This window comes from Larimichthys crocea, chromosome XIII, assembly GCF_000972845.2.
Source record: "Larimichthys crocea isolate SSNF chromosome XIII, L_crocea_2.0, whole genome shotgun sequence".
Taxonomy (NCBI): Eukaryota; Metazoa; Chordata; class Actinopteri; family Sciaenidae; genus Larimichthys; species Larimichthys crocea.
This window is the reverse complement of record NC_040023.1, coordinates 19,504,376-19,520,387: the sequence shown is the minus strand read 5'-3', so window position 1 is coordinate 19,520,387 and position 16,012 is coordinate 19,504,376. Positions and strand designations below refer to the sequence as shown.

The window sequence follows — 16,012 nt, the reverse complement described above, 5'->3', positions numbered from 1 at the left end:
TTTTAGTAATACAAGCCATTAAATGAATACTTGGTAAATAAATGATAAAATAAATTGAGGTCAAAAGATATAGCAGAGAAACACCATGAATAGGATTTTTTTTATTTTTCATGTATTGTATTAGAAGATGCTTTCATAACCTGTAAATGAAAGGGTTTAAAAGCACTAATCTAATTAACCTCTTATCATTAAATTAATTTCCTGCAGGCTTTGATTCAGTCCTTTTTGGACCCATCTTTGGTGAACAACATAAACAGAATTGTTGTAGAGTTATATGTTTTTGTTCAGTGTTTACTTGCCATCTTCGGGAGTAGCTTCCACCCATCCCCAAGTACTATGCAAATACAATAATGTCCTCAATAAAAAAAACGAGAGTGATTGCAGGAAGGAGTGTGGCTATTCTCTACGGACGGTCCTAAATGAAATGAGGACATCGTAAATGACACCACATAGGTGTGAAAGACAAAGTGTTGAGAAGGAGTAGTGTTGTGAGACACATTTTCATCGAGGATGCAGAGAACTGTTTTCTCAACTAGCGTAACATTACTCAACCATGGCAGAAGGAAGATAGGTTGAAGCTATAGGGCTGCATGAACCGGAGGACGCAGGGCTCCTGGGATGTCAGGTGGAGGACTGGGGTTACAGCATCCTGCACTCGGGGGTGTCTGGTGTAGAAGAGAGATGAGGGAGTAGAGGACAGCTGTTGTTCTCCCCGAGGTTAATGCAGTTCTTTCACTTGCACAACAGTTCTCTCGTGGCTGCATCTATTTCAACAAGTGCTGGAGGAGAAATTGGAAAATAGACGAAGAGAAGAAAGGAGATAAAGATGGGTGGCAGGAGGGACAAAAGAGAGGTGAATGAGGGGAAAAGACAAGGGTAAACTGAAACTCAGAGAGAAAGAACCTGGAAAGCAATCATGGACAAAAATGGACATTGTGAAGAGAAGATGGGAAATTTTGAAAGTTGACAGCAGCAGTAATGTCTTTAAATTAATGGTCTGTGAATAAACGTGTGTTATCAGTTGGTACAAATACAAAGACAGAAATCAACTCTTAACAGTGCTACTTCTATAGACACTTATTGATCTATGTGCAGTAGCTGCTGTGTGCACGATTAATTTTGACAAGTTTATTATTTTTAAAGCAATAAAGGGAAATGTTACATTTGATTGACCACACTATATTCCCAGTGTTTGCTCACTACCCTTAAAGGAAATGAAAATACTTCTGTTCTTGTTGAAGTTTGTCAAGGATCACAATGAAGCATGATTGATGTTAGTCGTCGCTTGTGGCCCCATTTTTATGCTCTAAATAAACCGAAGGATAAATCCAGTTGCTAAGCCAGTCCCTCACAGGGCTGACCTTTTGATAAGCCCATCTCTCAAATTTATGGCAGCTTGGAGATGCTTTATTGCCACAACCTAGAAATGGCTCATGTTGACCTGAGATCATTTACAAGCTTCTCCCTAGAACCCTCAAGGTTCAACATCTCTATATGTGTACTAACAATGAGAGATTATCCTTGGAACAAAATAACATCAGCCTCTGCTTCACCTGAGATTGTATTGTTATCGAGAGAGGGGTGGCAGAGACAGATTTCTTTGTAAAACCTTAATATTTCAGTGCTATAACTTCCCAAACTTTATTCTTGGCTTTGCTTGGATTTCACAGCTCCCCTTTGGACTATTTTATTTTATGGTGGCCGTTTCATGCCAATGTTGCTCCCCTCCACTGGCTTAATTCAACAGTCGAATTCAAGGCCACAAACTGATACAGGTCAAAGCACTGTAAGATAAAGGTGGCTGGTGTCTGTGGTGGACGCAGACTACTGCAGGGTTTTGTAACAGCGAAAGGTAAGTGTGATAAAGAGGAAAGGGATGGTTGAGTCACTCATGTGTCCTCTGATTCTGGTTATCTGTCTCTGGCTTCTTGTTCGCCTGAGTGATTTGGGCTGGAACCATCAGGAGCAGTCTCTCTTCCCCTCGTCCATGTGAACCATGACTTTCACTGAACTGAGAGCATTGCTGAGATAAGGGCTCCAGTCAGGCCGACTGTGGAGCCGGTGAGAAAACATGGTGGACAGAGCCATCTGGCAAGCTCCACTCTGTGCTCGCTCTGCTGAACATAAAGCTGGAGCCACCTGTCTTGTCTGCTGCCCTGTCCAGCAGAAGTTGAGTACCACCAGGATGGAAAGACAACTTTATGTGTGTGTATGTGTGTGAAGGTGTTCACATTTCACTGTGTCCATCATATAGGAAGAATACACAGACAGACAAGAAATTGTCCTCTGAGAATAACAGTCTGTTTACAAGTCCGTGTTGCTTCTAGGAAATCATATAATACATTGATCCAGATATTTCTCCTCTTTTCTAAAAGCATCTAACACTATTTCCACGCAATGCTAAAGGATATATGCATCTTCTCTTTCTACTTATTGACTGAAGCCTAGGCAAGGTCATCCACAAAAGCTTTTGTGACAATATTCTCCCAGAGAATATTGGATTTTATCTGCATCTATTAGCAAAGCATTTGGCATGAAAGAAGAAACATTTAACATTTAGTAAGATACACCAGCGTGCTTTGAAGCACAACATTCTGCCAATGCTAAGCTTTGCAGCGTGTATCATGTCTCCGGAGTTATTTGGCAACAAGTGAGCACATTTTTCAGAGCCGTGATTCCCATCTTGGTGTATTCGTGTCTCAGGGGCTGCAGTCTGCAGATGTTCGGGGGCTAGATTGAAGAAAATTGTGGTGTAACTGAACTAATTTGAAAAAGATTAAAAGAAATCATGATTTAAAAATGTATCCAAACACTTTAGTTTGTGTTTAGGGAGAAAATAACCATGCTAATACACACCTTACTCCAACCTAACTAAGATAAAAGACTTAAACTCATTACAAGTGCATGAAATCTAGTTAGCAAGCTAGCAGATAAGTCGATTAAGTAGCTAAACATAGTGGATAAATGGTTTTAAAGGGTTAGATAAGGGAGGATAATTGAACTAATTAGCCAAAAGTAATGGATAATTTGTTCAACTGACTTATATTTAATGGATAAAAAGGTGAAATGGTTCAAGTTAAGGATGGTTGGTTGGTTGTGTGAGGTGTTTAAAAGCAATGTTATAACTAATTATCTAAATATAAGTGCTAAATGCTCAGAGAAAAAGGTTATAGGGACATTGTTTCAGAGCTGTTGTCAGCTATACCTCACTCTCCTTTCTCCTCCTTACATCAGCTGACGCCGCTAGCTGTCGGACATGACTGCCGTTTTAGAGAAAATACACGAGAGTGTATCTTGTGCGAGACTCACCAGGGAGAATGTGGATAGGCCAACATCCATCGTGCCTGTCAGCGGAGGCATATGAGACAGGAGGCCCAGAGAGAAAAGACAAAACCCAGTTGGATCTTGGCCTGGTGATAAGTTACGTTGCACATGGCAGTCATTATACCACCAGAATTAAATGATAAGATTCCAATTACCTGCTAATTTAAACCACTGGTCAAATATAAGAAGCAAAGGATGATGGAGCTTGCCGCTAAGGATTTCATGTCGTAATAGCTTTTTGCAGGTGAAAAAGTAAATGGAGAATCTTGAAGATATTAAACAGGGTGGTGTAAATGACCTGCCTTCATAAAAAGCTCCTTATCTATGTCATGTTGAATCTATAATGCGTTCTTGCACCTTCTCACTGAAACGACAAATGAAAAATCTCATCTAAAGAACACTTGCATTTATCATCACACTTCTTTTACCATATCTAAAAGTGTGTTTTTAAGCCTTATCAATCTCCAAACAATTTAAAGGCCAACCCATATGGCTTACACTGTCCTCTATCCAACAGTAGGGGGTCTTGTCCTCTAATTAATCTGGCTTGTCCCTCTGCTAAACACTGGATCCATTTGCAGGACTGCTGCATTATTCAACATAGCCGTAGGAGAGAGAGAGGAAGTCTGTGGTCTGGAGTCACCTTACTCCAGGCAGAGCTGCAAAGCAGAAGAGTTGGAGGAGGATTGGGGGGGTAATGGAAATGAGGGAAAAGTTGAGGATAGGGAAGGTAAGAAGAGGAGACTGAAAGTGGTTTTGGAGGGGTGGGGTGGGGGGCTGCGTGAAAAGGGAATGAAATAAGGTGGGAGATCAAATGGTCGATGTGGTTCAAGACGAAGGGAACTGCTAAAAGAACATATCCGTATGAGAAACCACAGGAGGGTCAGAGGCTTATAGACAGGAAGTCCGTGTCCAGCTGTCAGTTCTCTGCTTCTGCTGACAAACCAATTATAAAACCACACAGACTCTCTAGCTGCGTATGCATTTTTGACAGAACATCCAGTTAACAACAAGACATCTTTTTTTTTTCCCCTTGTTCTTTTATTGTTGATCGCTGTTAATCTTCAGAACAAATCCTTTCCTAACCCCAAAATACATCTGTCGTCTCTGCCTTCTCTCTCATTAAATACACACCTTGCCCCCACAAATACAATGGTCAAAAACACAGTAGTCATGTACCATTGGTTCACACAGAGACACACAAGTGAAATCAACTGTACTCTGAGGGGACAGTCACCACCACGCAGAGAGCAGTCGCAATAAAAAGCTTTGGAATGGTAAAAGTACAATGCACTCACACAGTCGTGGCTGCTAGAAAACACAGTGGTTTAAAGAAATTAAGATCGGGATATTTTGAAATGAAATGTGAAGCAGACAATGGATTCATACATGCTTTGACAGACCTGTTTTTACTCAGAGCGCTGGAACGAGCTCTCTGGGAGACTCGGTTCATATTCGGTTGTTAAAAGTTCTGGCAATAAACTCACAAAATGGTCATATACAGCACATTCACCTTCGTGATTATGTAGTGGTTACTTACTGTACGTCTTTACTCTCGGCAAACATATAGTATATTATTCACATAGTATTCACAGAACATAATATACATCTGTATGTACACATTCCTTCCACCTTCAGGAAAAAGTGTCCAGGCACTTCCTTCAGTGATCCTGTGTCAAATCACTGACTTCACTGTAGCTACCCCATTACTTCATCCTCATTAAAAACAAGCTGCTCTACCAGTGAACCTGTGGGAGCCTGCTGATGTTGGTGCACTGTTAAGATTCCTCATGTATTCTAGTGCTCCACCTACTGTGAGCTGCAAACTAGCAGCTCCTCTAGCTGCCATTTCTTAATTTCTGCGGGCTTCAAGGTGTCCCTCCTTGTTCATTAGGGCAGGTCCTGAAGTGATACCTTTCCAGCCCTCCTTGAAAACCTGCACTTAAAGGAATTTCAGGAGATGTGGTGGAGCATAACATATTTTAAAAGGTAATAATGGAGCGCAGGATAGAATTTTCTTGCTTCGGGAACAAAAGAAAAAAAATAATAAAAGGAATTGCTTCCTGTTTGTGTCTTGGGGTCTTTTTCAGTGAATGTTTCAAAGCTGACTCGGATCAATTATATGCAACACACATGCCAACCTGCCTGAATGTTGAATGTTTTTCAGTCAATCAGGCATTAACAGTTCCAGTGGTCTGCAGGCATTTGGGCAGTAGATGAGAAACAATGGATTAAGTTTGTCCATCGAGTCAATGTTAGCATAACAGCAGGGTCTGTGGGCAACTGTTTCTCACTATTCCTTCTGTTTGAAATACAGTTTTTATCTTAAGATACTAAAAATGACCACAGGATGTGAAAACATCAAACTGTTGAGTGCTGAGTGGTGACGCAAAGTAGTATTTTTTTCTCTCTGCACAAGGTTAATGCCCCTTTTTATTCATATATATTTATTTATTTTACACCACCAGGAACAACAACTAATATTCATGTCAAAATTGTCGAAATGAACCCTCTACCTGAAACGGTTTTGATAAAATTCAAACTGGTTTAGCTTGCTTCGACAGTTTACAGTACAACCAAATGCCTTAGACAACAAAGGAGTAAAAGGAGTTTACAGACTCAAACCTGTAACGCAGCACTGGTTTAGACACCACAGCATTAATGAAACATCACTTTGCACACCACCACTATGGCATGTCAGTACATTTCTAACAGTTTCTCCTGCTCCCTTTTTTCCTTCCCCGCTAGGTATAAAACACAAACAATCACTTTGGAGCAAGAGCATTAGCAGTACATACTGTATGTTTGTAGGCATATATCAAGATGAAGCAGTAGAACAAAGTAAAGAAAGGATTCAAGTCAGTCAATGGGATTGGCACTGTGACAGTAATGAGACAGGAATCTCCCATGGTGGCACCAGGCCCAGTGCTGTGGTCCCTGGAAACGCCTACCTATAGCACACATGGTAATCCAGCACACACATTATGGCAAAATACAACACATTGCACTACTGTACAGTTTCTGCATCAATACTGTTGAGCACTGGGCTGGTCTATCCAAATACTTTAGGTCTCTTAAAATCTCTTGTTGCTGTTTGTACACCAGTATGACAACCCTTTAGATTTACTCAGTGTTTTGAATAAATCGGTCCTATCATCAGAGAATAAGGCAGTGTATGGTATGGTAGATAAGTCATGCCACAACCACAGTGGACTGCTGTTGTATGTAGCTCTTAAGAGAGAAGAAAATGCTTCCACGTTTAGATAACTCTGCTGTAACTCTGGTATCTCATCCAACCCCCTTGCTGTTTGAATGAAACAATGAAACACAACCAAGGTGACCTTTCTTCAGAATAGACAGGTCCATTTTGTAGCTCAGAATATTGTTTTGCGGCTACAGAAACCCTTAGCACAAAAGAGCTTTAGTCCAGAGGCAAAGAGGACCAAGAAAAGCACAAAAAATATCAAAAGAGATAAACATCACCAACAAGGAGGAAATCACAGCTGTACATTAAAGGTTAAAAGTTAGAACCATGACCATGTTTTTTTTCCCTTCGTCTTCCGTTGCAGTCCTTTCAGTGCCAAGTCCACAGGTCCAAACATTAAAGTAGAGGGGTCACTGGGCGGCCTTAAAATCGAATCTCCAGCGCACTCGATACCGCCGCTGTGGTAAACATTTAGTTGCTATCTACCATCAAAGCAGTCCAAGTACTCCAGGACAAGGTCATAGCAGAATCGATACTGGTCCTGGGGAAAAATACAATATTGTTCAATTAAAAAGTGGACAGGAGAATAATTACAGAAATATTCTTCCTACTTCAGAACACAGCTTTATTTCTTACCAGGGACTCTACCATGTTGGGCTTGCAGTTGCGTAGAGTTTTGACAGCATAGAAGATGTCCACCATGTTCTGGTACTGGATCATCTCAAGAAGAATGTTGCAGGCACAGAAGGTCCCACTGCGACCACCACCGTTACTGCAGAGGAGACCATGTGATTTTGTAAACAACATTTATATCTCAACAAATATTTACAGTGACTGTCATAATGTTTTTGTACATTTATGACCCGTAGAGGATGAATCTGACAGACCTTGGCGATATCTGACAATTCCTCTAGGGCCACAATGAGTTGACATTTTTGTTTTTTAATAAAAATGTCTCGACAACTATTGTATCGATTTTCATTCATGTTCCCCTCAGGGTGATTTGTAAGAATATGCAGGCTGATATTAAAAGTTAGCTTAAAGCAATACTTGGCCTGGGCCTCACAGGGCTGCCTGCCTGCATGACTGTAGGCTCTTCTTGTTTATTAAATGTATTTTAATTTGCAGTTTGGACACTTGTGTTTGGAATATGCCATAATAATAAGCTTGCCCTCTTTTGACCTCCATTAGATGCAGTTTTAAGTTTCGACCATTAAATTTCAATATATACAAATGTATCTCCATTTCCAGAGGGAATAAGCCTCCTAATATTTTTAAAAAGGGTTCTGGAAGCCAATAATATCGCATGAGCAGGGCAGAATATATGTAATCTTATCACCCTGTTTTTGTCTTCATGCTACCTCATGAAAAACAAGCATTTGATACACTTCACATAGCACACACATATCTTGATACAAAAATAGACATGAGAAAGGCTGTAAGGAAGAAAAAATTGGGAAATAACAGCACAGTGTGGCATTTCTTCGGAAATATTGTCCCGGTCATCATAAATGAAAGGCAATATCAATAAACTAGTGGAGGACAATCCACTTCCTCTCTCTTGAGACAAATGCAGGGAAGGTAGATGCGAAAGCCTCCACAGCGTATACAAGCAATATTAAGGTAATCAATCGTCGTCAGTGCTTTGGCAGTCCTGGATTTACTGTAGTGAGAACCGTCGCATTCTGTATTAAGCCATAATTGATTTGATCTCCATAATCTTCTTTCCTGGTTGTCGTGGGTAACACTGTGTGACAGCGCTGAGTGATGTGCTTTTGGATGGGGGCGGTAGGGATGAACGTGTGATGGGTTGGAAATGAGATGGACGGACCCATTCATATTCATCAGCGGGCGTGCGCTCCGGGGGCTTAGGACAACAGAGGAGCGTATACACCACACACTGCACTATAACACAGCACAGCACATTACACCGCAATTTGATTTTCTACATAAAATACTACCATGGAATGAATACTTTGCACTGCATCTCATTGCACCGAACCACACAAAACACCACAAGAGATTACTCTCAGACAAATGTGGTCCTGATTTACCACGTTTTAACAGACAGTTTTTATGATACACCCTCCCTCCCCTATGAATAAGCTTTTTGTTTAAATGTCACTCTCCAACAGCACTAATTCACTATCTAAGACCTTTTCAAAAAGAGAGACTGAAAGTGTTTCTGCCTTGTCTCCTTTTCTATTAATTTACAGTAAACGCTGCATGTTGCTAACTGATTACTCACAGGCAGTGGACAACAGTGCGTCCTTCTCCACATTCCCTCTGCCACTTGTGTACTTGAGCCAGCAGGTTGAGGAAAGCCTTCTTGGAGTCGGGAACATCTCGATACGCCGACCAGCGCAGGAACTGGAACTGACACACCACCAGCTGGCCCTCTTGGAGCTTTAGATGTAACAGAAAACATTAAACACATGAAATCCAAGCGTAGTGTACTGTGTGGGTGTGCATACATGTGCTCACACGTGTCTGTGTTGTATTACATTTTTCTCTGGTTGTTTCAGTATTCGGTGTGTGCCAGTTAACACCCGTGTTTGAGTACTCCCCAGGCTCCGTGCTGGCACTCTCAGCTGTGCTCACTCAGCAGACTGACTTTGAGATATATGGGTTTGCAGGTGTAACTGGGACCCGAGCTGTGTGTGAGAGAGGTCCCTGTGTGTTCATAACCTTGTGCTGTAGAATCTCACCTAATACTTAAGGACCAGTGGAGAACTGTAAGTCATGCAAATTGGGCTGGCAAAGACACCAACGATGCATGGAGGAATTGCCTCAGCGGTGGTGGGATTTACACAATGTACTTTTTTTGTGCTACCCTGATACTCACACATACATATGCTTACAATGCACTTCCTTTGACTTTTACTCCCTACCCTTGTATATCATTGTCACATGCAGGAAACATACACACTAATTCACTGAAAGAGGGCCACAGAGAGAGAAAGGTGTGTGTTATTTCTGTGTGCTTTGATTTCTCTCATGCTGGGTTAAGTTGCTCTCTACTTGACAGTGGTTCGCACCGTGTAGAAAAAAGGAGCCATAGGTAGAGAGACGAATGACAAGGGCAACCTATGGGGGAGGTGAGGATGCCAATCAAGAAAGGAAGTTCTGGGCACTGCCTGTCGCGCTGCCTCTAATGGCAGAGGGGAAACGTCTTGCATACAGATTTCTTAAATAATTGGTTGACAGCGATCCTGAGCCGAATGCATGCATGTGCTTATGCAAATTCCAGGGCTTTAACCATACCTGCATACACACATCAACACAATGAAGTGTATGAAGTCAAAATGACTGATTCATACATATGCACAAATCTGGAGGGAAAGAAAGTTGAGAAAAGACTTAACGCACATCCCCTGTGCTTCCTCTACCATGACAGAAAGTGTTATTGAGGTGTCGGTAATTCTCCACATGCCAGATACTTTTTTTAATGTGTGACATGGTTCACGCATGATTTAAAAGAGAGTCTGCTTTGTAACCTGAAAAGAGTATTCTGCAGCTGAAAATGTGGTGCGCATTATGGTGATGAAAAAGAGGGGACCCTCTTTAGTATGCCAACAGGCACCTAATAGTGGGAAGACGCCTATCTAGGTAATGACAAGAAGAAAGTGAAAAAGAGAGAGACTGACCTTTATTGCATGAATGTCAATGGGCTGCTCTTAAATGTTTTCCATAGAAAGTTCTTATAATATGTCTGGTACTCATGGGAACATCTTATGGAAACACTGTTGGCTCTGGTTCAATTTTATGGACTGCTGAATATTTAAACAATAGGTTTGTAATATGCATGATAAAACCTATGAATATGTTTTTTACTGATATCCCCTTGAGCTCTGTACAAAGAGTGTATTTATTTTAGAGAGTATTTATTTTACAATCTCCTCTGACCCACGTGGCATACACTAGAGAAATGTCGCTGAGTTTACAATAAGAAAGCAATATACATGCTGCTTTGCCAAAATCCAGCATCAAGTGAAGGTTTCAGCCTTTGAGTTTGCACACATACAAGAAGTTGTATAGAAACTCAGATCACCATCGGAAGGTCTGAGGTACGCAGTATTTTTACAGCCGAGTGTGTAGCACCTTGACTTAAGGGATCTGTGTCTGGTTTTTAGATGCATATTATCGCTGGCAGCTTTAAATGTACTGTAGTAAAATGTCACATCTGAATTACCAGTGAGGTCCACAGCTAATGCATTTCTAATGAGCTTCAAGTTATCATTTGTGAAATACCAGTGAGTGGAACAACATGTCCTGTGCAGGCTTTTTTTTGGAAGCGCAATGACTCACCCTCGTTACGTTCTTGACCCGAAACAGACGCGTAATGACATCCTCATCTGCTGACATGGACAGAAACTCCACTTCCATGGGCCCGTACTGCTGTAAACCAGGCTCTGGCCAGTACTGCACACACGGCTACAGGTAGAGGGGAGATGGGAGAAAGAGATAGAGGCAGTGAGGGAGTGAAGATAGGGGAGTATCAGTGATAAAATGTGGCACATATAGTATTTTGTATTTATTAATTCTTTAGTAGTTGTGGCTAAAAAAATGCCTTTACTCTCACTTTGGATTATCACAGAAAAGTGAACTTTACAAAGTTTAAATGATCAAATTAGGCAAGTCTGTGTGGATGTGTGTGTGTGCAGTGGGGGATCTGCACGCATGAATAAAAGAACACAATACAGTTGAAGAGACACACAGACGCACAAATACTGTAACAACAATGACAAAAGTGATGTTAGTTTGTGCCTACATAGACGTGGAGGCGTTACGCTGCCGCACTGGTGTTAATAAGAGGAGAAAAGCATGAGGCAGGAGAAATGTAATGTGCTTTGAGAGATTGCAAGAAGAGGGAGACTCCAGTGCCACAAATGAACTCTATAACAGAGTTCATAACAAGATCTTGCAACGAACAACTTAAAGTGGCGATAACTCAACAGAAACTACATTGCACTGAAAGAAATGGGATGAAAAACATTTGAAGGGGGGTGGATGACTTGTCCCACAGTTACAAAACCTGTCAAGCCTCTTAAAGGTCACACTGGTTTACTGATTTTACTGATGTTGACAAATATCTTTTAGTAGGATGCTAAATTAATCGCTGTGAAAAACAATATTCAGCAGTGAACATTGATGCAAGAGGTGCATTAAGCCAGACACAACGATATTGGTTTTCAGGATAAAATAATACTGTGTAACACTGAATTTGTCTAAAATAACATTTTTCTTTTCAATTGGTGATTTGTATCTTATCAAATAAAGAATTAGCATTATATATATATATTGCATGGATCAAGTCTTTGGCCAGCTCTGTTCTTTGTCAAACACAGTTTGGCCACACACTATTCAAAACAAAATTCCCTTTTTTATAGCATCTTAGTAGACTAAATTATGGACTTTTAGAACCAGTGCCACTGCTACTACTTAGTTATATCTTCACCAAAGGAGCACCAAAAGAGATAAAATGGAAAAAAGGGCAGATTTTACAACAATCTAAGGTAGCCCTTGCAAAAAAGATTCATAATTTAGAGGAATCACCTTCTTTCCAAGGTTGTGATACAATGTAACACATGTTTCACAAGGTTAATATTTAAAGTTTGACTGCAGAGCTTGTAAATCTTGCTTTTTTGCCTTAAAAAATCTAGACTCTGTATAAGCCTAGTGTTTTGGTGATTCACTAATTATTTATACACATATTAATTATACTGATGTAAATACAAGGTAATATGAGATTATGAATTCATATTTTAAATTGCCATTAAGAGCTGTAAATGATATGTTGATAAAAGCTGATGTTACCTAATGCTCCATGCTGCTCTCACTTGACAGGATGGATTAAAATATTCAGAAGTTAAGGTATCTCCGGGACTGTCCTTGTTTCATTTTGTTTGACTACCACACATTTTCTGATGATCTTCCCTTCTCGCAGGCAGTGTATGGTGTACCACAAGGATCTATTCTGGGACCAGTTTTATTCTCTATTTTCCATATTGCCCTTAGGCTACATTATTAGACAGCATAACATTTCTTATTTCTTTCCATTGTCATGCCAAGTATATGAAATTATACCTGTTCCAGTTTTGTTGAATTATTCAGCAGCATTGTCAACTCTGCCCAACTGTTTATCTGCCATTAAGGACTGGATGTCTGCCAAATTCCTCAGCTTAACTCTAACAAAACGGAGATCTTAATTATTGGCTGAACACGTCCATAGTCAAGTTGTGCCAGCTTTTGGCTCTCAAACAGAGAATGTTGTTCCTTCTGCTAAACCCTGGGTGTTACATTTTATCAGAGCCTTAATCCGAGTACCAAAATACTACTGTAGGCTTGTTAAGTTCTGTTTCTCCCACCTGAGAAATATCTTGTGAATTAAATCATTCCTTTCTTTTAATGACACTCACTGACTATTTTATATGCTTTAATTTCATTCACACCTGATTATTGTAATGAGCCATTCATCTGTGTTAATCATAAAAACTTCAGGATAGCTCAATTTGCTCAGCAGTTAACTGCCAGAACCTGACAAAAAAATAAGATATGATTTTACTTCTATTACTGTACTAGAATAGACTTTGGGATCTATTGCTGCTTTTAAAAGCCTTCTTCAGTATGGTACCTGTTTGTAGAGCCCTTGAGCCCTTATTCACTAGCTCAAGCACTGCCCTTAGAGCTCCATCTACATGGATATTTGCCATGAGGCTTAGGATAGCAAAGGCTTTAACTACTTTAAAATATCCAGTTTAAAAGACGTATTCTTTTAGTTGTTTTAATTTTAAACAGAATTTTGAACTTGAATCCTGTGTTATGTTTCCATTCATATTTATAGCTGTTATTCTAACAGGAAATATTGCAGCAGAAAGAGAAAGACATATGCTCATGAGAAAAAGTGGGACGCCAACAAAAAGAACCTTAAGATGTGGCTGGAGGGTAATGCAAGCCTATTCTCCAGAGATGTAACTTGAGGAGGGGAAGGAAAAACTGGGGCGGGTGTTATCTAGTGGTGCCGTAAGATCGGTGAGGTCAGAGATCAAAGCCCAACAAAATGGCATCAAGGAACTAATCCCAAGCAGTCAGATACAGAAACAGTGAAGGCAACGTATGTCAGAAAGTCTCAAGTTAAGTTCAGATAACCTCAAGACTGAAAGTAAAAACTTTTTTTTCTTATAGCGTCAACAAATCAATGGCAATAAAACAGTACATAACACTTTGACCTTACCCATGCAGAGTTTGACTGGTTGAGTTGGTTGAGCATGACCACTGCCGTGCAGCCATAGTCGAACACCAGCCTCCAAAAGTCCGCCGTGGTGCCCGGCAGAGGGTGAGGGGTCACAATGAAAGCAGCCTGTCGGTGGAAACTGTCAGCGAGAGCAGCGTTAATGTAATTGTTGCTCTCCCCTTCTGTCGTAACCAGGAAGGCCAGAGCGCGATCAGGCGGCAGAACATCCATGCTGCGGTTCTTCTCTCGGTTTCTGGGCAACAGAGCAATGCTGCACTCTTCCACATCCAGATGGGGAGTCACTGAGTTGAGCGTCTACAAATGGAAATGTTAAAGATATGAGATGAGAGTGTGGGGAGGATGGAAAGAAATTGAAGAGAGCATGTAAAATATGGAAAGACATGAGGGGTGGTGAGATACAGCGGAGGAGTCAATGATATGATGTTATGGAGGAGGAGGAGGAGGAAGAGGAAGAAAAGGGGGGGCAGAGCATGCCAAGTATTTAATGATGTTAATTGAAAGAATCTTTAATATGCTGAACATCACGTTGACAAACTGATTTGAAATAATAAATTAGGCCAACTGCATAATACAATGGAATGTAATGAAGTTTAAATTAAAACTCAAAAGAAGGTATTGCATACCAATTTTATTCGATGAACTCTCTGTTCATTTAGCCGTAAATACATTAAACAACATGAAAAAATATTTGGATCATTAATACAGTGCATCAATAATAGATCTGTGACTTGCTGATCTCAGTACTACCGGTTGGCTGTTTGCCGTCTGCAGGATGACAGAGTAAAAGGCAAACAGAGCTCATCGTGTGGTGAAGAAGCTTTTAACAACAATGTCAGATGGATAAGTTTACAAGATCAAAGCGAGTGTAACATTTTCCTTTATAAAGAACTTGTAATCAGAGTGCTGCACCACCTACAGTACAATTCCCCTAAGTCCAAGCAATACATCTATCATAATTCCTATATAGACTATAAGGATAAAACAGTATAAAATTAAAGATGTAGCATGAGCTTTTTCTAGTCTAACTTTGAAATGCTAAACCTGGAATCATTGCTCACAGTTGCTGCAGTAGAGGGAGGAGGATGAGGCAGGTAAAGCATGCAGGAACACAGCTGGCTCTCCTAATCAACATCTAATAAAACGTTCTGAGGAATCCTACAAACCAGGCGGTCACACAGAACAAAAATGAAAGGAAACCAACATCATCCTCTACACACACACACACACACACACAGTACATACATTATATGACATGTGCATACATACACACACACACACACACACACACACACACACACACACACACACACACTCACACACGCACGCACATAAGTACATCCATTATTCTGTTCCTTTCTGGCCTCTCTGTTTGTTGATGTCTGAAGTACAGACACGATGAAGTACATAATTTCCACAACAGAGGAGATGTAGTCATGCTGTATTGTTTGTGTAACTGTCTAAAAACCAAACAGGCTGCTTGAACCCAACTGAAAAAATGTGCAGCACATAACAGAATGCAAACACATATGCAAATGTGATACTCTTGAAATTGTATATTTGTGTCTGTCACCCCTATCACTTTCCTATGCAAACATCAGCATTAAAACCTCAACATCCAATAATATTACAGCTGTGTTATTATTATTAATGGTGGTAGTAGTAGTGTAGGCAAATGCAAAAAGAGATATGTGCTCTTGAGTTGTGCTATTATAAGTGACACTGTAGTAGTATTAGTAGTAGCACTACAATGCATGTAGTAGGAGGCGTATTGGTATATATTCATGTGTATATATTAAAAGTACCTGTAGCAGAAGAAGTGAAAGTTGGTTCCATTAAGGTAAAATTAAATAATTGTGTTGATAATATTCAGGAAATTATGCAAATGACAGTGTGTGGGCTGAGTAATTCACAATATGTGTTTGAATGTTCCAGGTTTTAATAGCTGCATATTTTAACAAAATGAAGTGCTTTGAAAGTGATTGAGGTCGTGATGCTGCCGTTCAGCAAATGACTGACCTGAAACTCCTCCCGTAGTTGAGAGGAATTGCTCTGGGAATCCACTCGCAGCATCTCTTTGTAAGTGACCGCAAACTCATTCACCAAGATGGCCGTCTCTCCGCACAGACAGGCCTCCAGAATGGCGTCATGGATGAAGATATACTGCTCCTGAAAGGACAACAGGTAACATGATAAAGTGTGGACCTGTGTATGTAGTCAAGTAAGTTTCA

At 40.4% G+C, this 16,012-nt stretch overlaps 1 protein-coding gene across 4 annotated transcripts in view; it reads right to left on the bottom strand.

The window, feature by feature from the left end:
* Nucleotides 1–6,068: 6,068 nt before the first annotated feature.
* Nucleotides 6,069–16,012, bottom strand: part of ptprub (protein tyrosine phosphatase receptor type Ub) — a 147,130-nt gene continuing 137,186 nt past the window's right edge. For all 4 annotated transcript variants that reach the window (XM_027287026.1, XM_027287027.1, XM_027287028.1 and 1 more), the window contains 6 exons: nt 15,801–15,950; nt 13,764–14,078; nt 10,838–10,963; nt 8,778–8,935; nt 7,166–7,301; nt 6,069–7,070 (listed from right to left, as the gene is read on the bottom strand). In XM_027287026.1, the coding sequence (XP_027142827.1) occupies nt 7,008–7,070; nt 7,166–7,301; nt 8,778–8,935; nt 10,838–10,963; nt 13,764–14,078; nt 15,801–15,950 (948 nt within the window). In that variant the 3' untranslated portion in view covers nt 6,069–7,007. The remainder of the gene's footprint in view (nt 7,071–7,165; nt 7,302–8,777; nt 8,936–10,837; nt 10,964–13,763; nt 14,079–15,800; nt 15,951–16,012) is intronic.